At 46.9% G+C, this 23,055-nt stretch overlaps 1 protein-coding gene across 5 annotated transcripts in view; it reads right to left on the bottom strand.

Annotated features, from left to right (window-relative positions):
• SLC17A9 (solute carrier family 17 member 9) overlaps window positions 1–23,055 on the bottom strand; it is a 165,082-nt gene that overhangs the window by 60,130 nt on the left and 81,897 nt on the right. For all 5 annotated transcript variants that reach the window (XM_085619747.1, XM_085619746.1, XM_085619744.1 and 2 more), the window contains exons 6-7: window positions 17,098–17,228; window positions 9,085–9,181 (exon numbers count right to left, since the gene is read on the bottom strand). In XM_085619747.1, the coding sequence (XP_085475873.1) occupies window positions 9,085–9,181; window positions 17,098–17,228 (228 nt within the window). The remainder of the gene's footprint in view (window positions 1–9,084; window positions 9,182–17,097; window positions 17,229–23,055) is intronic.

The raw sequence follows: 23,055 nt of genomic DNA, 5'->3' as shown, positions 1-23,055 counted from the left end.
TACCATTACAACGCATAGTACCCCTACACTATCCAACACTTACCCTACTGTTGCACCCACTGGAGTTAGAATAGTAATTTTTACCCCTACACTATCCAACACTGACCCTACTGTTGCACTCACTGGAGTTAGAATAGTAATTATTACCCCTTTTGTATCCAACACACTACCTTAAATCCTTAAATGCAATGTAATGGTATGCGTTGTAAAGGTATAATGCGATGTAATGGAATGCGTTGTAAAGGTAGTTTCTGAAAATGCAAAATGTAATGGCATGCGATGTAAAAGAATTTGTTGTAAAGGATGTTGCGATGTAAAAACTGCATTGTAAATGTATGCGCTGTAACGTCATACATTCGCCCTGGCCTTTTCCTTAGAGCGCGGTGCCGTTGCTCTGATTTCTCCACCTTCTTCCAGTGCGGCTATTAAAAACAGCCTTGGGCGTTAAGCTGTCAAGCCCGGGCTCCACAAACCTGCATGTCACTCAGTAGTGATGTCACAGGGTGAGGTGGGGCCAATATGCTTGACTGGCCAAACTCCACCCCGTGACAAGAAGTGAAAGGGTGTGTTTAGTAAGTTTCTAATTCCAACAGACACTGCAGACAAAATTATTTTCTTCGGTCTGTGGTGTCAGGTCGCGCTAGATTTGGTGAATTTACGAGCACATTCCTGCTCAGCACAGCACATGTGAGTAGCCTGGACAGGTCGAGTTCGCGCTATATTAAACTGTAAAAAAAAAAAAAAATGAAATCCTGTTAACTGTGATCTAACATAACCTTTACAATCAATGAACAGACCAGCAGCTGCCTCAAAAAAAGAATGGCACAAGTAAGTTTGGAGAAAAAAAATCAGTTCCTTCTCTTGACTTTCTTTTCCTTTCTAACTACTGACTCCTCTGCAGTACTAAGTGGGTCAGTGCAAAACATTTTACTGACAACTGCATGTGGTTGTTTTTTCTCCATTGCAGATCACATTGTGACACTAGATGTAATCTGCAAGGAGAATAAAACAAGTGGGTACAAGGTGCAACTGTTTATTAATTAAATTGCTTGTAACTGAATGAGTGATGTTTGGTGTGTTTGTGTGAATGGGTGAGGCATTGAATGTGGGGGTTGACTGTGTAAATAGGTAGATGTAATGGTTATATGATTTGGATGAGTGACTGTGTGAATCTTGATGCTTGGTCGGTGAATATGAGTGAGTAGGTGAATGATGTAAAGTGGGAGAAAGTGAAATAATTGTTGAATGTGGTAGGTAGGTGAATGATTTTGAGTGAGTAGTTAAGTGAATAACTGAGTGTACGCCTGTGGGAATGATAAGGTGGGGAGAAGAAAGCTTGTTAAAACACAATGAATTGAATGAATGCAACCTTTTGCCTCCAATAACATATTTTAATAACTGGAAATACAACAGTGAGCAGGTAAGGCAATGTGAATGAGTGGGAGGATAGTTTGATGAGAATGTATGATTGAGTGCGTGAATGAGTATGAGTTAGTGGGTAAACAGCAGAATGGGTGAGGGCGTGGATGGGAGTATATAGTTTAGTGGGGAAATTAGTGTGTATGGCTGGATGGAAAAATGTGAGTTGATAAGAAATTGTGCTGAGCAGATGCTGGAAATATTGGTGAAGGTTTGAAAAGATTCTGGTCAGTCTGAGGCCTCTTAGCTGGGTACGAAGGCTCATTTGGACTATTGCATCCACTAAGCCTTCTGACAAAGTTGATGTATGATCTGTATTTGACCCCACGGTTTGAACTCCGGCACTTAACTCAGCCTCTCATCCTCAAGGTTGATTAAAAAGAAAACTATTGAGTTATGTATAAATTAATATCTGTGTTCACCCTCTCTTCCCAGCCTGACTCTCCGAGAAAATCAGGCATCAGGTTTGCTCGCTATACTCAATTGTGTGGTGCAATGTTGTGTATGGACTTCTGCCTTACCACTTTTTGCAATCACCAGCCGCCACTGCCTTTCTCCATAAAAAAAGTCATAACACTTTACGGAGTTTCAGTAACTTATATAGCACAACTGCTCACTAAGCTACAACTTACAACAAAAAACAGCTTACTATTAATCACAGAGGCAAAACCAATGCATTACCAAAGCTCGTTTCTGTACCTGTGACAGAAATGTCCTATGGGAATTAACATGGGAAATGAACGTTTTTGGACTTCCCTTTTCTAGGCGCCAACTTGACGAATCATTCCTAAACATTCTTGGAAGCCAATGGTGTGGATGAACTTTTTTAGGAAAGTTTTGTGCATATTCGTCAAGCTTATTAGCGAAACAAAAAAACGTCTTCCTATGGAATTCTGATCTAACGTAAGTACGCAGTGGCAATCGGCACTGTGTAATTTATATATCTTGTTGATGTTCTTTAACTAGGGAGACCTATTGGCTTTGCCAATGTTATTAATTTGAATTCTAACCACATTAAACCTATCCCTTTCTTTTCTGAACTTTATGTTGCTTCTCTCCTATGCACACGCTTCTGATATTCCTCTGCTGTCAGTTCCCTTTGCCTACCTCTCACTCCACGTCCACCTGTGCATTATATATATTCTAGACATCACCCTGAACAAGGCATCCAGTGACCACCATCCCATCTTGTTCTTCCCCACCCCTGAAATTCTTTAGAGACTGGTATTAATTATCTATTAACTCTAAGCAGAACTTAGTGCATCACTGGCTCCATCTACATTATATACAACATTATATAGCTCCATCAGACAAGGTAGTGTGGCTGAGTGGTCTAAGGCACTGGATTCGAACCCCAACGCTGCCAGGGACATTTATTTTTACTTTCAGTGACGGATCACCATACTCTGCATTTTATTTACAAACTTGAAAACAAAAAGCGTTTCCAGGGCTGCTGTTCCACAGTAGTCCTCCTTTGCTTGCTGCTCTGTGTCTATTTAAAAACTATGTTTATATTATTTGTGAAGAGGGAGAAGTGTTGCTCGGCCAGCAAGACCAACTCTGGAGGTTTACACCAGCCAGCGAGTTGGAAAACAGAACGCCAGTTTGTATATTGTTAGCTCAAAAGTAAATCATGTTTGATCTAACTAGAGAGAGGCTATGGGAAACTGATAAGAGAAGTAGAGAAGGAACAATCATTGGTAAATGTAGGAAAATATTCTACAATCAATAGAAATGGAGCAAAAGTAAGCGACAAGCACGGGAACCAATGAAAAGCGAGGAAGGGGGATGTAAGCCCCTTTTAAGATATATATTAACAAGCATTGGCATAGCCAGTAGGTCTCGCCTTTGGGACCTTATAAGTGTTTAGCCATGCAACAGTTAATGTTGTTGCTGTAAGGATATTGTGCTGCATAACTAAATACTTATAAGGTCCCAAAGGCGAGACCTATTGGCTATGCCAATGCTTGTTATTCATGGTCTCTGATAAGTGGTGCGAAGGCAGTTGGGGGATTTAGGGAGAGGGCGTTGTCCCAAGGGACACTGGCGGCTACCTGGCCATATGCAGAGGCTCAGCCATCTAGGGGGATATAATATACAGCAGTAATCAGGTTTCAATTGGGTCCCTCATCCCTCTGGGCCCCGGTGCCACTGCACCTGCTGCACCAACGGAAGCTGCGTCCCTGGTAAGGAGACAGTGAAAAGTGTAATTGTTGTACAGTGCTGAGGGCTGGTGGCGTGGGATGTCATGTACAGACTCGTTTGCTCAAGTTCACCCCTTTGCACAGGACAGCGCCTGTGTCCTCGCCAGAAGCACGAGGAGCTATACAAATGCTACATTACAATCCTGTGCGCCGTTAACCAGAAACAGTCGCTCTTGATGCAACTTGCGCCTCTCCACAAACGGACGATCCTTGGCCCCCTGCCAGTAAAACATTATAGTGTCTCGTGGCAGCGAAGGCCAGAGTCACAGGCAGAAGGGGCGGGGCCTGGGAAGGAGCCGGGGGTGTGGAGAGGGGGAATCTTCCTGGGATGTGGGAGGGAGCCGGTGACATGGCCTGAGGAGGAAAGACCAGCAGCAGCTGAGGCGCTTTGCTGCTCTCAAGCTCGGAGGCGCCTGGAAGCCTCACCTCGGCTGAAGAGGAGCCCTCGGCCCCCCAGCAGCGCACTGAACCCTGGTCTGGGAGCTAGGTCTACCTCAGAGTGAAAGACTCTACCCCGAGATGCAGCGGGATCTGTGAGCTTCAGACTCCGCCCCGTTGGTGCAAACTTCCCTACACAGTCTCTCAGGGCCCCTTGTTCCCCCCTCAAGTGCCATCTTCACCCCTAAGTCCTATCTGCCCCCACAGTGCACATTCTACCCATGACGTGCATTGTTTAGCCCAGGGCCACGCACCCTACCCCTTCAGTTATTCCACGTGGCACCACGTCTGCCCTTCACTGACTTGCACACTACACCGGTGCACAAACTGTACCCTCTAAGCACCAGTTACCCCACAGTGCACTCTGCACCTGATCGGCACACTACACCGGAGCACAAACTGTACCCTCTAAGCACCAGTTACCCCACAGTGCACTCTGCCCCTGATCGGCACACTACACCGGTGCACAAACTGCACCCTCTAAGCACCAGTTACCCCACAGTGCACTCTGCCCCTGATACACTACACCGGTGCACAAACTGTACCCTCTAAGCACCAGTTACCCCACAGTGCACTCTACCCCTGATGCACTACACCGGTGCACAAACTGCACCCTCTAAGCACCAGTTACCCCACAGTGCACTCTGCCCCGATACACTACACCGGTGCACAAACTGTACCCTCTAAGCACCAGTTACCCCACAGTGCACTCTGCCCCGATACACTACACCGGTGCACAAACTGTACCTTCTAAGCACCGGTTACCACCAGTTACCCCACAGTGCACTCTGCCCCTGATGCACTACACCGGTGCACAAACTGCACCCTCTAAGCACCAGTTACCCCCACAGTGCACTCTACCCCTGATGCACTACACCGGTGCACAAACTGCACCCTCTAAGCACCAGTTACCCCCACGGTGCACTCTACCCCTGATGCACTACACCGGTACACAAACTGTAGCCTCTAAGCACCAGTTACCCCCACAGTGCACTCTACCCCTGATGCACTACACCGGTGCACAAACTGTAGCTTCTAAGCACCAGTTACCCCCACAGTGAACTCTACCCCTGGTGCACTACACCGGTGCACAAACTGTACCCTCTAAGCACCAGTTACCCCACAGTGCACTCTGACCCTGATCGGCACACTACACCGGTGCACAAACTGCACCCTCTAAGCACCAGTTACCCCACAGTGCACTCTGCCCCTGATACACTACACCAGTGCACAAACTGTAGTCCTCTATGCACCAGTTACCCAAGAGTGCACTCTACCCCTGATGCACTACACCGGTGCATAAACTGTACCCTCTAAGCACCAGTTACCCCACAGTGCACTCTGCCCCTGATCGGCACACTACACCGGTGCACAAACTGCACCCTCTAAGCACCAGTTACCCCACAGTGCACTCTGCCCCTGATACACTACACCAGTGCACAAACTGTAGCCTCTAAGCACCAGTTACCCCACAGTGCACTCTGCCCCTGATACACTACACCGGTGCACAAACTGTACCCTCTAAGCACCAGTTACCCCACAGTGCACTCTGCCCCTGATGCACTACACCGGTGCACAAACACAAACAGCACCCTCTAAGCACCAATTACCCCCACGGTGCACTCTACCCCTGATGCACTACACCTTTGCACAAACGGCACCCTCTAAGCACCAGTTACCCCCACGGTGCACTCCAACCCTGATGCACTACACCGGTGCACAAACTGTACCCTCTAAGCACCAGTTACCCCACAGTGCACTCTGCCCCTGATACACTACACCGGTGCACAAACTGCACCCTCTAAGCACCAGTTACCCCCACGGTGCACTCTACCCCTGATGCACTACACCGTTGCACAAACGGCACCCTCTAAGCACCAGTTACCCCCATGGTGCACTCTACCCCTGATGCACTACACCGGTGCACAAACACAAACTGCACCCTCAAAGCACCAGTTACCCCCACGGTACACTCTACCCCTGATGCACTACACCGGTGCACAAACACAAACTGTACCCTCTAAGCTCCAGTTACCCCACAGTGCACTCTACCCCTGATGCACTACACCGGTGCACAAACTGTACTCTCTAGGCACCAGTTAACCCACAGTGCATTCTACCCCTGATGCACTACACTGGTGCACAAACACAAACTGTACCCTCTAAGCTCCAGTTACCCCACAGTGCACTCTACCCCTGATGCACTACACCGGTGCACAAACTGTACCCTCTAAGCACCAGTTACCCCACAGTGCACTCTACCCCTGATGCACTACACCGGTGCTCAACCTGTGCCCTCTAACCACCAGTTACCCCACAGTGCACTCTACCCCTGACGCACTCCACCGGTGCACAAACTGTACCCTCTAAGCACCAGTTACCCCACAGTGCACTCTACCCCTGATACACTACACCGGTGCACAAACTGCACCCTCTAAGCACCAGTTACCCCACAGTGCACTCTGCCCCTGATGCACTACACCCTTGCACAAACTGTACCCTCTAAGCACCAGTTACCCCACAGTGCACTCTACCCCTGACCGGCACACTACACCAGTGCCACACACGCCCCGGTGCACCAATTACCCCTCAGTACACTCAACCCCTGACCTGCACACTACACCAGTGCCACACACACGCCCCTGTGCACCAATTACCCCACAGTGCACTCTACCCCTGACCTGCACACTACACCAGTGCCATGAACTCTCCCCTAATTACCCCCACAGGACATTCTACCACTGATATAGACCACACCAGTGTCACAAACCCTACCACCGTGCCACACTTATCCCCAGTGCACACTTTACCACGTATATACACACTAGACCAGTGCCACACACACCTAACCTCTGATCTACAGTTCGAGATGTACTCTTTACTCCTGGTATAAACTCTTTCAGAGGTGCAGACACACCCCAAACGAGGATGCCCTCCACTCCCCCACGCGGACTTTAGTCTTCCGGGTCACGCGGACCCTTCATCGGGTGTGAGCTGCTGGAAGTTGCTCCAGTCACGGCCACGTGGGTCGAGGATCCGGCGGCGACTCAAAGCATCCGCCCGGAGCCGCACCTGAGTCCATCACCTGCTGCTGGCCTCAAGCATCAGCGCAGGAACGCCCACCCGCGCGGAGCACCCTCCTACGCCTGGAAGCACCAGTCCGGAGCTCCCGCCTGACTGAAACCAGTAGCGCCTTGAAGCAGTAGTCCGGTGTCCCCGCGGGGGAAGAGGAGACTGGGCTGCGCCTTGAAGCGCCCACCTGGCAGAAGCGCCTCGGCACAGAGCTCCCACTTGGGTAAACGCCGCAGCCCCGGCGTCTTATCCATCGGCACCAGGAGGCGACGTCCCAACAGCACCTTGAAGCAGTGGGGACTCTGCTGCGCCTTGACGTGCCTACCTGGCAGTAGCCGGCACAGGGCTCACACCTGGGTAAACACAGGAGCCCCGGCATCTCATCCATCTGCACCATGAGGCGGTGTCCGCGGCAGCGCCTAGAAACAGTGGTCCAGAGCCCAGGTGGGGACAGCAGAGGCTCTGGACTGCGCCTTGACGCGCCCACCTGGGTAAACACAGCAGCCCCGGGTGGCCCGTCTCATCCATCCGCGCAAGGAGGTGGCGGTGCCGGCCTGGAAGTGGCCTGGACTCTGCCGTCTCTGGGGAGGGCTCAGTGCGGGGCCAGCGGCGGGGCTCGGTGATGGACGTGCCCCGGGCAGGAGGCGCCTCCCGCGGGGCCTGGGACTCCGGCACTGGTGAGTGAGGGAGTGTGGGCGAGCGTGTGAGGCGCGTCTGACTGAATCCACTTCAGGCCCGGAGCGTGAATACAGAGGGGGACGAGTGAAAGGGGTGTAAAGGAAGAAAAGTGCACAAAGGAATAGAACTCAATGTGAGAAATAGAACAAGCATGGTCCGCTTTCACTTTCGTCCGTTGTGAAAGCTTTCTTGTCTTTATGGGGCCACGTGTTTGAAACACATGGCCCCATAAAGATAAGAAAGCTTTCACGACGCACGGAAGGCAGACGAGCCCGTCCAAATAGGACAGCTCAAAAAGCCAAACAAAAACGTCACTACCAGCTCTTTTCCAATGGCTGGCCACCGTTTAGCATAAACGGTGACGCCAGCCAATGGAAAAGAGGGGTGGGGCTTAAAGCCCTTTACACAAAATACCTCAAAACATTCAATCTCGCCAGCGAGGCCAACCAATGGAAAAGAGGGGCGGGACTTAAAGCCCTTTACACAAAATACCTCAAAACTTTAAATCTCGCCAGCGAGACTGCGAATGTGCGCAGCCCACGCAGGCGAGACCTAAAAATGACTGTGGCATCACTGCTGGATGACAGCGGAAAGATGAGATACAAGGGCATGGGTGGAGATAGAAAAAATACAGCCCCTGGCTGCTCACACAATAGGGTGGCTGTAGTTTGAAGGAAGTGGCAGTGACCATGTATGCAGTGGGGCATAAGGAGGTTTGGACAGTCGAACTGAGAAAATAGGTCTACCGAAAAAACCCAAATAAGACAACCTGCCAATACTGTCATGACGTAGTAGCTGTGATGGGCAGGAACAGCCTACGCAGGGTAAGTTGGGGCGGGTAGGAGAAGACACAGAAATGATCAATGATACGCTATACAGAGAGTGCAATGTGAGCGTGGAACAGAAAAGGAGAGGTAGGTAATGGCACAATAAAAGAAATGAAATACAACTTCGACCACCAATACAAAAACACATTCGAGGCAATTACAAAAAATAGAGTAGCAAACAAGAAGGCATAGAGGGAAGCAGACTTTGGAACGAGCAAATGGCATAGCAAGCAGGCTGTCACTTAAAACAGAATACAGGAGTGGCGCTGGCATCGCAGCGCCTTCAGTACTCCAGTCACCAGACCAGTAGGCCACCTGAGAGCAGCAAATACAGAGTAAGTTGGGGCTATTTCTAGCTTAAGATATGCCAATGAAGTTGATCTAGACCTCAACTTAGTATCAATATTATTATTGCTGGTAATTTTAGCAGTAATAATTGTACTTACCAGACAGGCCCCTTCCTGAACAAACGTCTCCAGGGGATGTTGGTCTGGGTAGACAGAGAGAAGCTCTTTGTGATGTCCTCCAACGATATGATGTGCTCTGCAGAAAGAACAGTGATGGAGACAGGATGAACGACAGGGCGCAACTGCTGAACGCATAAGACGAGAAGTACTGTCTCTTTAAACGCGTTATGCCAAGTTGCTAGCTAATATATCACTTAAAGGAATAGGTAGCCTTGTTTGAGGATATCAGGGCCAGATCAGACAATAGGGTATTCAGGGCTTTCCCAAAGAGGCACTAACTATGAAAGGATAGTAGGGGCAAGAATAGGTCAGGCTCACTTTTAAATGGCCAGGCCATATAAAGAACTTTGCAGCAGCAGTCCTTCTGGCCTTTAAAGGTTTAATTCACAAAGGTTTTTGAAAATATAAATTACTTTTATGATCATGTTAATTGTCACACTTTCCACATTTTTTGTATGGTGGAAAATTCGCCAGTATGGTATATTGTTTGCAAGGGTTGGGAACATGGGTTATTCCAGGTGTGAGCCCATGGTGGTTGGCCATTTGGAATGTACAGAACACCCCTACATTTATGCTCTTGGTTTCAAAACCTCATTTGCACGCTTAAATTTACTGCCAAAAAAACAGAACAGGTTGAAAATTGGATATGAAAATTATCCAAACACCCACACATTTTCAGGGAATGTAGGAGAAAGGGTTTCTCCATCCTCAAAAAAAATTCTGGTGAAGGAAAATGTTGATGTGATAATGCAGATTTCTGCTGTACATGCCCATTGTCACTGTTTGTCCAGTGAATAGTTTGTATGATGTCATATGCAGCATCAAAGGTACTGCAGGCAGGGGTTTCCTATAGGACAGGCAGGGGTTTCCTATAGGACAGGCAGGGGTTTCCTATAATACTCCACAGGATTTTAATAAATCCCACAAGTGAGAAATCTACAAATAGTAGAGTTCTGATTTTTAACACGTTTTTGTGCGTTGTCCCCTTAAAGACACTGTCCTCTTCCTAGTGGAGAAATATACATGCTGCACTCTGTGCCTGGGACATTGTGCCCAAAAGGCTGAGTCATCACTTGTTGAGACGGGCACTATACAATGTAAGCAACTAAGGTGATACTGTTCACACCTCCTATCCTTTTCTCATAAAGTACAATCATGTCTCTTTAATTACATATGAATAATGTCCATCATCTGACTTATGTGCTAGGTCTTAGAGAGACCCTGTTACCCAAAGGATATCTAAGGCAGAGGCAGGAACTATAAAAGTTCAAAAAACATTTTATAGAATCATCTGCAACCCTATTTAAGTAGCACTTTTATTATACATAAGAATTTCATAGTTTTGTTATTTATCCTTCTACAAACAGCGAAGGGTCCAACATGATATTTTCTCATTTAAAGTAGCCTTCAGCCATCACGTGTTTCGACTATGCTTGGTCAATATCCCTATGACTTCCTCAGGGCTCAACCATTAGTCTAATAGTGCCCCCCATATTGTCAACTAATTGCATTAAATAGATCTGTACTCACTAAAAGACCACGATTGTCACTCTTAAAAGGTTACTTGCTCTATTTGAACATAATTTCTTCATCTGTGCATAGGGCCTGCCATTTTGCATTAATGTTGAAGGTGCAATATACTCCCTACAATGTCTCCACACCGTTGCGTGTGTTAAGTTATGTTAAGGGTTTGAAAGTGCAGTTCTGCCAAATGATCATGATGCTATAGAACCATAACACATCAATGTCAATGGGAAGGTCAGAGGCTAATGTGAGTAAAGCCAGGTTTTAAATTGATCTGAATATAATCAATGAGCTATACCCACACAGACTGAGCGGGAGGTATTCCAAGTTCTAGGCGAACCCTTCAACCTCCAAGCTCATGCCACTCGGTGGTGATCTTCCTCTCATTTAAAGTCCAGGTGATCAGCATTCTTTCAGCGGCGGCTGGTGCCATTCATAAGTGGTGGGCCTCGGGTTTCTGCTGTGTCACCCCAAGAATGAACGAAATGCAAACTATTATCACCTCTTTGCATTCCGTTTATCCTTAGACTGACGCAAAAGGGACGCACACCTGAATTCAGCATTGTTGCGTTACCTACCTTTCAACAAAATTCCGATCCCGCTGCTCTGCTCACCCGGCTACTCCTGTGAGCGTTGCTGGTAAACTGGCTGTAGAACTTTGCCTATGTCAATGCAGCCCGGCCCATTGCAATGCTGCTCTTTAAAATAGAGAGTATTAGACTCGGATTCAAATGTATGAGAGCAAAGTTGGGATTGGCTTGAGCAGGGCAACCCAAGGCTCCATCAGAGACCTGCCGTCTCTGCCCCCAGCCTCTCTAACAGTGCGGTATTCAGAGGCCTTTAAAATGCGCAAGTTAGATTGGACTCACCCGAGCCGGACATGTGCACTTAATTTATGGCAGCCCTCTGGTCTACTTTACGGGAGGAGGACCATGCCTCCGCCTCCTGAACTACCGAACGCCAACCACCGGCGCCACATAATTTATAAATGTTTTTACTGTTTCGCTCTTAAGTGGCGGGGCAACACTCATTTGCCAGGATGGATGAGCCTCCGCTGTATTTTCTTCCTAGTCAGGCAGCAGGTACCCAGCTTCGAAATGTTGATCTTGGACCCCTGCAGTCCACTAACTTCTTATCAAGGTCAACACAACCATAGCTTCTATTAAGGTCCCTCCACCCCCTTTTGAAATATGCCATAGTAACCACTTAAGAAAGAAACTATAGGTTCACCCTTTTTTTTAATTTACTGTGCAGCTTGTTACAGTGAAATTATACAACCCCAGTATGGGGCACAGCAGTTCCGCTAGGTCATATATGCAGTACAAGCATTTTTTCATGAATTTATAAACAAAACATTCAGCAATGGAAACAACCCCCTCTACCACCCCCCGCCACCCCCCAACCCTGGCATTTGAATGTATCTATGGATCCCAGGTTCACCCTTTAATGCAGTGCATTTTACGCCCCTCTCCAACTCACTGCTTCCTGTGAAACTCCTGAAGTCTGCTATTAGTCAACAAAACCAGAAGTTTGAAAAGGTTCACGATAGCTCCCCTCTTAACACTTTTGGATTGCTTCTAGGATGATCTAATAATACAGTACAAATGTCATGATAAGAAAGTAAAGGAGAGCCATAACTGAGTTTAATACTAATTTACATTACTAAATGTCCTTTTTAAATTTAAAAAAAAAAAAATCGATATTAAAAAAAATAAAAAAATTCAAGCATTTAGAATAAAAATGTAAATTATGTATTAATTATATTTGAATAAAATAGGGCTGGCATTAAGGGTTATGACAAGAATTAGGGTGAGGGATGGCAATAAGGTACGGCTAGGGATGAGGTCGGTGTAAGTATATAGGGCGAGACATGGTAAGGGTTAAATCCGTGGTCAGGACTTTTTTTAATCACATTCTGGCACATGCATAAACAATGCCATTTGCGATTCCTTATTAGCGAAAAATAAGGATTCGCTAATAAGGAATAGCAAAAGGCTATGCATGTAGAAATCGCTTACAAAATAGCGATTTCTAAACATTCCTTAATTGCGAGTCGCAAATTGCGAGTCGCAATTAAGGAATACCTCCCCATTTATTCCTATGGGCCTAGAGGCCCATAGGAATGAATGGGAAGACTTTCTCAATTTGCGATTCTCAATTAGAGAATCGCAAATTGCTCATGCAATTTCAAGGGTGCCAGGGTGTCAAAAGGACACCCTATTGCACCCCTGAAATCTGCATATGAGTACATCTTGCACACACACATGCCCCAAGGGCATGTGTGTGTGTAAAATGGAACTTTGAAAAATGCACTTTAGTGCATTTTTCAACGTTTTTGCAAATTACCATGAAGTTCAACTTCATGGTAATTTGCTCCCCCTATTAGCGAAATCGCTAATATTTTTACTTTAATGCATTGCATTTAAGGAATCTCAATTTGTGATTCCTTAAATGCAATCGCAATTTAAGTAATCGCAATTTACTTAATTTACTTACTTAAATTGCGATTTTTGCATTTGGGATGATGCATCCCAAATTCAAAAATACCGGTTGCAAAGGGGCAGATTCTGAGAATCTGCCCGTTTGCGACCGGTTTTTGCTTTGATGCATGTGGGCCATAGTATTTCTAATTAAAATAAATATAAAATGACATGTGCACCATAAGCTGATAAATATATAGTCAATATATTTCGGTTTTTTGCATGGAACTTAATTACAAACAACTCAGCTGATGGTAGATTGTCTGGGTCCTAAATCCGAGTCACCTTTTGATAGACTCGTATACTATCCTATAGAGAGAGTTTTAAAAAGTCCACAGAAAATAGGATTGTTAAACAGTCATCTGCTTCCTAACCAATTACCAGAAGGAAGCCGGCCCCACCCTCTGAGCCGCTCTCTCATGTACCCTCTCCTTTGAAGTCCCATGTACTTCCTGCCTGTTCTTTCCCACTTCTAGCTGCATCCCCTGCCAACTGTTATCACATGCTTGGCGACGACTCACATGTGCGGCTTTCACTGGAGAACAACCAATGACCAGAGGCATGCATCGTATGCTCTTCAGTGGTATAGCCAGGGTGTCATGGGCCCTAGTGCAAGGGAGAACCCCCCCCCCCCCCCCCCCAGCTGCTGTTTGAACTGTGAAATACAGCAATCATCAGGGTTCAGTGGGCCCCTCGGACTCTGTTCCCCGGTGCAACTACACCTGCTGCACCAATAGATGCCACTCTGCTGATGCTTTTGGCTCCCGGCTGTAGACACTTAAAAGTCAGATGAATGAATAAAGCTCGATTTACAAGTACTGCGGTGTCTTTGGCTCTAGGCCCATGCCCCTCGCGTTTTAGTAGATTACATTAGCTCGCTAGCTTCTCGAGTCAGTACAGCAGTACATATTTATGCTTGCCACCCCGTTCTTCCTTTCCATTCAAGTCTTCGGATGTTACCTTCTCGCTTGCGCGGACTGAGGGGACAGATTTTATTTTCCTGCTCGAGGTGTTTTGCTGAAAAGTCTGTCACCCAGAATCCAGCAGCATTTCTCCTCAACAGGGTAAACAACAGAGGACAACTCTCAGAACTCTGCACTGGCTGACAGGCAAACACAGAGGCTTGCGCCCCCTGCCACAACACCCCTGGTGGGTGCCAGACCTTTGTGTTGCAGTTTCCAGGCTCTGGAACCTGCTGCGCTTAACCAGCAGAAGCTGCTGGCAGTAAAGAACCTGCTGTTCCCTCAGGGAGCAGCATTCCCGAGCCACTGATCCCAGTCAGGGCTGAGATTGCGTGCGCCCCCAGCCATTTTGGACATTACAACCAAAGCTAAGCTAAACAATCTGAGAGTTGTGTGGACGAGGGCCAGTTAATGATCTACAAACTGCAATCTGCAGCCAGGGGAGCAGGACCACAGAGAAATGTCCTCCATGAAAAAAAGAACAACCTTTTCCAAAATAGAAAGGCCAATGTCAAGCGACCACCAGGGTGATGTGCACTTTATAACCATCAGTTCGATGCACAGGAGGGCTGGACAGACACAGGCCCAAAGCACCGTCAAACACTCCCAGTAACACCATGAGAGTAACCTGTAGCAATCGTGAATGTGGGCATTTACCAGGCTCTGGTCAGGAGGTCGGAGACGTGTTCTTAGCACTCTGAGTTACGTAAAGTCTAAGGAGCACCAACAAGCAGAAGCAGTACGCAAGTTCCCTACAAAGCCTCTACACTGGTTCTGACCAATTGCAAGCCGTGGTCCATGCGACAAAAATGACCTACCATCCTGAGCCCCACCAGTGCACTAATGAAACAAGACAACCCACTGCACACCTCAGACATAAATAAGGGCCCGATTTATATGTTGGCGAAATGGTCATTCTATGGCAACTGTGACGGCGTACCCTTTTCGCCAATATAATGGTCCACCTGCCCGAATTAAAGGCACGTGGACCTTTGGTGTAATGACGGCAGCGACCACTCGGTTCTGCTGGATTACCCACTCCGAAGGACCGACAGAGTAAGGGCCGTCGGAGGTTGACCTGTACATAAGTTCACCTAATTGAGATCAGTAAACATAGAGGTCACTTTTCACTGCCCATCACCACCAGGAAAAGGGCAGTTAAAATTGCAAAATGCCACCCTAACCATTAGAAATAATGGCGACGGGGGCATTGTGTTTTTTTTTCCCCAGAAACCTAATCCTGCTGCGGGGTTTTGTTTTCGAAAATGTAAAAAAAAATGTTTTTACCTTTGCTGTACTGCTACGTCAAGTTTGACAGAGCCATAAGGCAACGTCGCAATACACTGGCAGGAACCGCCCTTTGGGGCAGTACCCGTCAATGCTTGAAATGTCTGTTGGCCCAACAGATATTTCAAAATTGGGTCCTTGGAACCTCCGCCACCCTAAGTCTCCAGAATTGCTCAAACTTACTTGCCTTCAAATTTGCAAACCTGTTATGCACCATCATTTTTCTGGAAACTAGTTCTAAAGCTAGAACAACAATGTTCAAGGCCAGGGGTTGTTGCATTCATATTGACCCTCAGTGCTGGCTCCAGCATTACTCCTACACCAGGAACAGACAGTTCAAGAGGTGCGAGTCTTTGATAATCAGCAACTGGTCAATGGTGAGTCAATTATGTTTTCTGCAAGTTTGCTTCTCCAAGATGGCAAAAACAATCACATTTTGACACAGCACTCTAGCCCCTTTCTTTAAGGTAAATATTGTTGCAAAATCTGAGCCCTCTGTCCTCCAGGCTAACTCAGAAGAAAAGATGGTCTATAAAAGAATATTGCTGCTTTTCTTTTTTAACCCCATGCCTCTATTACACATAATTTCTTTCAAAGTCCAAATGAGACACCTACTCTGTGAAGTGGACAGAAATCTGATATGTATTTCTATGTAAGCAGCAGTTATAAACCTTTTGACTTCTTGGGACCCTCCAATGAATGACTTCTGCACACCGGTGACCCCCACCTAAGATTTTTCTGATTTGAACCTCAAAACAATACACACAACTAAATAAACACATACATTAAACAAATATGTAGATTATGAAATAATTTATACACAAACAAAAGACTTGTATTTTAATGGGAATGTTGCAGTGTTTTTCCAATTTGGATTTATTTCTAAAAGACAAAACAATATGACAGGCTCTAGCATATTAATTAGGTTTTTTTTACCCTCATGTATGCTGTATTTTTCAGTGCATATTAGAGCTTTCATTGAGGTCAGCAGTTGTGCATACTACTGTTTTCTGTGCTTGGGCTGCTCCCAGGATTCAAGCTAAGGATACAGGGCTGCACGGACCCCAGGTTAATACCCACTGGACTAGAGCATGGAATCACTTTAGAAATTGCACCCTGTGGGGTTGAAAGCTGTCCTCAAAATGAAACAGAAACCATAAAAGTCAACTCAAGAACTCCATTAGTCAGAGCTGCCTTCAAACTTTCAAAATAGAGAGGGTTACTGAGAATCCAGCACAGGCCTCTGAATGGTTCATTTTGTCTGCAGTGGAGGTAACCCCGGAAATGCCAACCAAAAAATAAGAACGAATTCTGGACAGGCGGGTACTCAAAAAGCGGAGCGCTGAAAGGTTGGTTGACTGTGTTGAAGGTAACCCTTTTAAGGCAGAACTCTGTGGGGCAGTGGCGTAGCGTGGGCGGAGCCATAGGGGCGGTCGCCCCGGGCGCAAAATACTCAGGGGGCGCAACATTTTAAAAGAAAGTGAAAGGGACTCAGGAAGTGCTAACGGTCCACGGGTTAGGGGGCGCATCACTTGCCTTGCCCCGGGCAGCCCCCCACGCTGGCAACCACGATACGCCGCTGCTGTGTATGGGAATCTAAAAGAGTCCCTACAAGCCATTCTGCCCTTGAAGTAAACAGAAAGGCATGCACATATATATTAGCCTTGTGTTGGTAGGTCAGAAACTAGGTAGTGCACGTGTCAGTGCGAATGGTTTGGAGAGTGAAGGGGTGAACTTACCGTTTTCAGAGAAGTGCTGCTTGTACATGTAATAAACCCACAGTAAGGCCAGGCATCCGGAGAAGAAAAAGACACTCTCCCAGCCGTACCAGTCTAGCAGGAGAGAGCCAGCTCCACCGATCACCAAGGTGCTAGAACAGAGAAATGTGGGGCAAACATTTAGAACGTGTTCCTTCTTCATCTTCAGCCAACTATCACCCTTTCCCAAACCACAGGTTATCTAAGAGCACATCCCAGGACAGAGACACCAACAAGAGACATTCACTTGCATAAGATCACAAAGACTGATGGTGACGCTGCAACCATATTACTGCACGCGTAAACTCACTGCACTGGTAACCAATTTTACTAACGATTGAACTTGATACAAAACCATGTACCTTGAAACTCCAAAATACCAAAACACCTCAAAAGCAAACAAACGACTACAGGCAGCACCAGAACATTAAGCAGCAAGAATGATCTAGGGCACGAAATGCAGAGATTCAAGAAGAAACAAGCATTGGCAAAGCCAATAAGCCGGGCACTGGCCACCAGCCTTTTGGCTTTATCAATGCTTGTTTTGTCTTGTCGTGGTTTTTGCAACACTTTTATTGGGAAGCTGCCAGGCCTGCTATCTGAGAACCATTAGTTCAAAGCAAAAATATTTTTGATCACAAAAAGCATACATTGCCATAATAGTCCCTGGCACTTAAAGGAACTACATGGAGTGTGGATATCCTCTTCGTTTTAGGATATAACGCTTTACTCACAGTGATGGTAGCCTATGGCTAAAGTGGGCTGACCCACTGCCCATGCTGAGGTGGGTGGAGGAAAAATGTGAATCACACAAAAACAGACAAATGGAGGAAGATGACTGACTGAAAGCCCCTAAAAGTAAATATAATATACATATAATAACACTAAAATCAAAACGTATTGGCTGACACCACACCTAAAAAGCCCCAGCCACCCATTCTCGGGATCAGCCAGAGAATCTGAAATTCACCACTTGATCTCTGAAGAGACACCAGAGAGGATCATATCCCAATAGTAACTGAAAGTCCTCTGCTTCTAGAGATCCTTCATTGATTAAGTGTAATTTTGCGCAGTATATAGACCCAGTGTGCTCACACATCTTTTAATAGGCACTGCTCACACCACAGTCACATCAAGCTTCCCCATCTTGCAGAGATTGCGCTTCTGAAAAGAACCCTCTCCACAAACATAAGGCCTCATTGCCTTTCGTCAAAGGTAGCACTTACCCGAGATTCCTATTTCACTCCTGCCTTACACCGGCGGGACCCACAACCACAATGTACAACACATGAGAAATGAACTCTCCTTCTACACTAAGGCCCTAATTACGAATGTGACTCGTGGTGGTGTGGCAGTAATGGTGCAGCACTGCCGCACTAGCTGTCTGACCACCCCGGGACTGACGCTTCCTAGGAACTGCCATTCCCAGGTGGTAGTCTTGAGTCAGCAATTTGCATGGCGGGACAACAGCGGTTTCCTCTCCACCTTGGTGCCATGAAAACTGTGGAAGAGAGGAAACAAAGGGGGCCCTACAAGGCCCCCGGATGCCTCACACCATGTGAATGCATGCAGGGGGGCACAACATGTTCACCCCAGTTCCTGCATGGTTTTTAGCAATCCCATTGTGGTGTTCATTTTCTGAGGCACCCCGTGGGAACACCAAACAAGCATTTGCAATGCAATAGGTCTCGCATTATAAAAGTGTGAGCAGTTGGCATTGCTAATTATAATACAACACTAGCAATTGGCATTGTAAATGATAATGGCATTTATTTATGTGTTTGTTTTATAAAATAGATAAAAAAGGCATTGTCATGAACAATGCCAACAGCTTAAACTTTTGCAAATGCGAGACCTATTGCATTGCAAAAGGTTGTTTCAGTACTGCAGGCTTTTTTAAAGTTTTAGTCACTACTCAAAATGAAATCCATTTTATCAGCGTTGCCAGAGCTCCTTTATCTTTAATGCCATAAATGAAACACAATGTTCTAAGCAGATTGCCAAATAGCATCTCCAGCCCGATCACAATGTCTCACTTCATTCTGGACAGTGGGTACCCTGTTTTCATGCAGCACCAAGACGTGGTGAACTAATGCACAGACTGAGGTCTGTTAGCCTCCGAGGCTCAAAGCACTCCTTGCAACAGTCTGCTGTGTCAAGGTATTGCCATGTGTACAGCACACACTCTGCAACAGCAAGTGGTTTCAAAGTTGGGGGTGACTTCCCAAACTTTCCTGAGGTGTTCATCGTGTTTGGTGACAGCGTATTTATGCTGACAGCCCCAAAAACTGTTTGTGGTTGTGTGTTTTGTGTGTGGTTGTGTGTGTGTGTGTGTGTTTGGTTGTGTGGTTGTGTGTGGTTGTGTGTGTGTGTGTGGTTTTGTGTGTGTGTGTGGTTGTGTGTGTGGTTGTGTGTGTGGTTGTGTGTGTGTGTGGTTGTGTGTGTGTGTGTGGTTGTGTGTGTGGGTGTGTGTGTGGGGGGGGGTTGTGTGTGTGGTTGTGTGTGTGGTTGTGTGTGTGTGTGGTTGTATGTGTGTGTGGTTGTATGTGGTTGTGGTTGTATGTGGTTGTGGTTGTATGTGCTTGTGGTTGTGTGTGCTAGTGGTTGTGGTTGTGTGTGCTTGTGGGTGTGTGTGGTTGTGGGTGGGGTTGTGGGTGTGGTTGTGGGTGTGGCTGTGGCTGTGGTTGTGGTTGTGTGTGTGGTTGTGTGTTTGTGTTATTGTGTGTGTGGTTATCTGTGTGTGTGTGGTGTGTGTGTGTGTGTAGTTGTGTGTGATTGTGGTTGTGTGTGTGTGTGATTGTGTGTATGTGTGATTGTGTGTGTTTGTGGTTGTGTGTGTGTGGTTGTGTGTGTGGTTGTGTGTTTGTGTGGGGTAGTGTGGGTGTGGTTGTGTGGTTGTGTGTGTGTGTGGTTGTGTGTGTGTGGTTGTGTGTGTGGTATGTGGTTGTGTGTGTGTGTGGTGTGTGTGTGGTTGTATGTGGTTGTGTGTGTGTGTGTGTGTGTGTGGTTGTATGTGGTTGTGTGTGTGGGGGGTTGTGTGTGTATGTGGTTGTGCGGGTGTGTGTGTGTGGTTGTGTGTGTGTGTGTGTGTGGTTGTGTGGGACAGTAATACTAAACGCATCTCATAATAAAGGAACACAAACATCGAGTGTGTGGAAAGAGAAAGTACGTTGTAAGTCAAACTGGCGCAGCAAAGCATTAACACAACAACAAAACAAGATCACTTAGCGAAGACTGAGTGCTGATAATGGATAAACACAGCCCATCATCTTAAGAGTTCGATTGCAACCATTGTGCACTCAAACCTGCCCCCTCCTTGTGAGTTGCACCCCATATTTCATGAGTTATAACTGCTGCACCCACCATAGCGCTTTGAGATCTAAAGCGCTACATTGGTCTAATCGACTAACCAGTCGTTTCCGTCATGAAAGCGGCAATGAAAGGACTGCCTGAATGGTGCAACAGACATGAAGCAGCCGCTGCGATCAGAAATAAACACTGTGAACGTTATCCAGTTTCACGGTAACATTTCCTTAATGTTCCTTAAGTCACAAAACAGTAACAACCATTGGCCGCGCGGCTCACTGAGAACATCAAAGGGGCGCCGCGAAAGTGAAAGTGATCGCGGGCGCTTAATGAGGGCACCTCTTTTCAAGCGCGCACGCGCCCGCGCACATGCACTGCAAGCTGTGGCCGGCGGTAGCATTTTCTGAGCCCTCACTAAAAGACTCGCCAGCCCAGCGCTGGTCAGGCGAGACCTAAAAACCAACCACATAGAATGAAATCTTGAATGTGAACAGGAATCCCAAACTACAACCACGTGGGAATAACTTCAGTTTAAGCTTCTGCACCCCAAAACTACAACCACGTGTGCTTTCTGAACAAGAGCAACACCAAATTACAGCCGCATGGGGGCTACGAGTATATGCAAAAATACAGCTACCGAAAAACTACAGCTACATGTTCCTATCTTCAGGGCAGACTAAAGAACAGCAACTCAAAACTACGACCACACGAAGCTACTTTATTGTTACACTCTAGTAGTTCAAAGCGCAACCATGAGAACTGAACAACTACACCCTCAATTAATGCAGAGGTCCATTAAGCCACAAACTACTGCCACATGGAGCTATCTTCAGTGCATGTTAACTACAGCACCCCCAAATTATTGTCATGTACCCCAAATTACAACCATAACGGCTTTGAGCCCCCAAACTGAAGCAGGTGGGCCACCCTTGTAAGGTGCAAGCCAGAGCCACACTGAGCATCCTCCAGCAGATGCAAACCAGAGCCACCAGGGATGACTTGCTATGAAAGCAACTGCAGCAATATATGGCTACCTACAGACCACTCACTTACAGTTATATGCCACGACATTAAGTGCATACTACAGTACAGCAATGCACGGTCATACTGGGTGATCCTTGATATCTCAAAAAGAGAACACCTGGGTGTTTCTTGAGAACACCAAAGCACAGCCACATGCTGCTACCTTCGGTGCATGCGCAACTACTGTAATCCCAAACTACAGCACACTGGGTAATACCCTGAGCCCCTAAACCAGGCGTTTGGGGCAAGCTTCAGCATGTGAAAACCACAGCTATGTGGGGCATCCCAGAGCATGTGCAGGCCACAGCCAGCATAGGCTGCCTTCAGCACACGCTAGCTGTACATACACAGCATGACAGCCTCAGGATCACTCAACTGAAGTCACATGGGGCTGCCTTCAGCAAGTCTGAACCTCTGTCACATAGGGCCACATAACACATGCGTACACCACAGGCAAATTGGGCCACCCTCGGCATGTGCAAACGACAGACACATGGATCAACCCCTCAGCAGGTGCACAACACAGCCACAAGGGTCAGCCCCTCAAGCATAAGAAAACCACAGCCCCATGTGTACGCCCCTCAGCAGATGTAAACCACAAACACATGGAGCAACCCGCTGCATATACAAACTTATAGCTAGTGGGCCAACCTTAAGCAGGGTCAGCCCACAGCCAGACTGGGCTGCCATCTACACATGCCAGCCAAACAAGGCGACTGGTCCTGTGAATCCCCAAATGCAGCCACATGGGGTAACCTTCAGCAGGACCTAATCACTGCCACATCTGACCATGGACCACTGCCACATCTAACCACTTCAAGCAGACCACAGTCAATCAATAGAATTCTTTATTTGGCCCCAATACTAGTACCCAAAAAGCCCATAAAATATATCACAAATATAACATATAAAAAACAATGGGAATTAAACAGCAAAATCAGCTCTACAATTTGTGTTACAATACAATGCTTTTCAAATTGGGCTACCTTCAGAAAGTGAAAGCCAGACATATGGGCTAACATTGGAGCTTCCGAAATCAGCCACATGTAGCCAGCTCCAGCAAACCACACTATAAATGCGTGGCGGACCCTCCTAGCATTCAACTCACACGCCAGTAGAGCTATTGTGAGCAACCCAAACAATAGCCACATGGAATTAGCCTCAGCATCGCCAACCCAAAACTACACAGAGCCATCTCCAGCACCACCACACCATAGTCACATGAGGCTACCATACTAACAGCGCACCCAAACCAGAGGCAGCACCAGAGCAAGCACCTCTACTCACAACCCCCATTACATTAAATCTCCCTCTTCTCATCCTGTGACACTGTCTCAGTCTCTTCTCACATCCTGCAATATACTGTGCGATCTCCTTCTCACCCCGTGAAACTTCCCTAGTCTCTTCTCAAATCCTGCAGTATACTGTCCGATCTCCCTCCTCTCATCCTGTGACACTGCCCCAAAACTGGTCCTAGGATGCTTGTTTCCGGTCCAGGGAGGACCTGGCTTGGCAGTTCGGGCTGGACTGTTCCCATGAGGCACAGGGTCAAGGCTGATTTGCATATGGCCAGGTCTAAACTGGGGTGGCATGGTGAGCAAAAAAATGATG

The sequence above is a fragment of the Triturus cristatus genome, chromosome 7 (assembly GCF_964204655.1).
Source record: "Triturus cristatus chromosome 7, aTriCri1.1, whole genome shotgun sequence".
Taxonomy (NCBI): domain Eukaryota; kingdom Metazoa; phylum Chordata; class Amphibia; order Caudata; family Salamandridae; genus Triturus; species Triturus cristatus.
The sequence above is the reverse complement of the archived record's forward strand: the minus strand, read 5'-3'. Positions and strand labels throughout refer to the sequence as shown.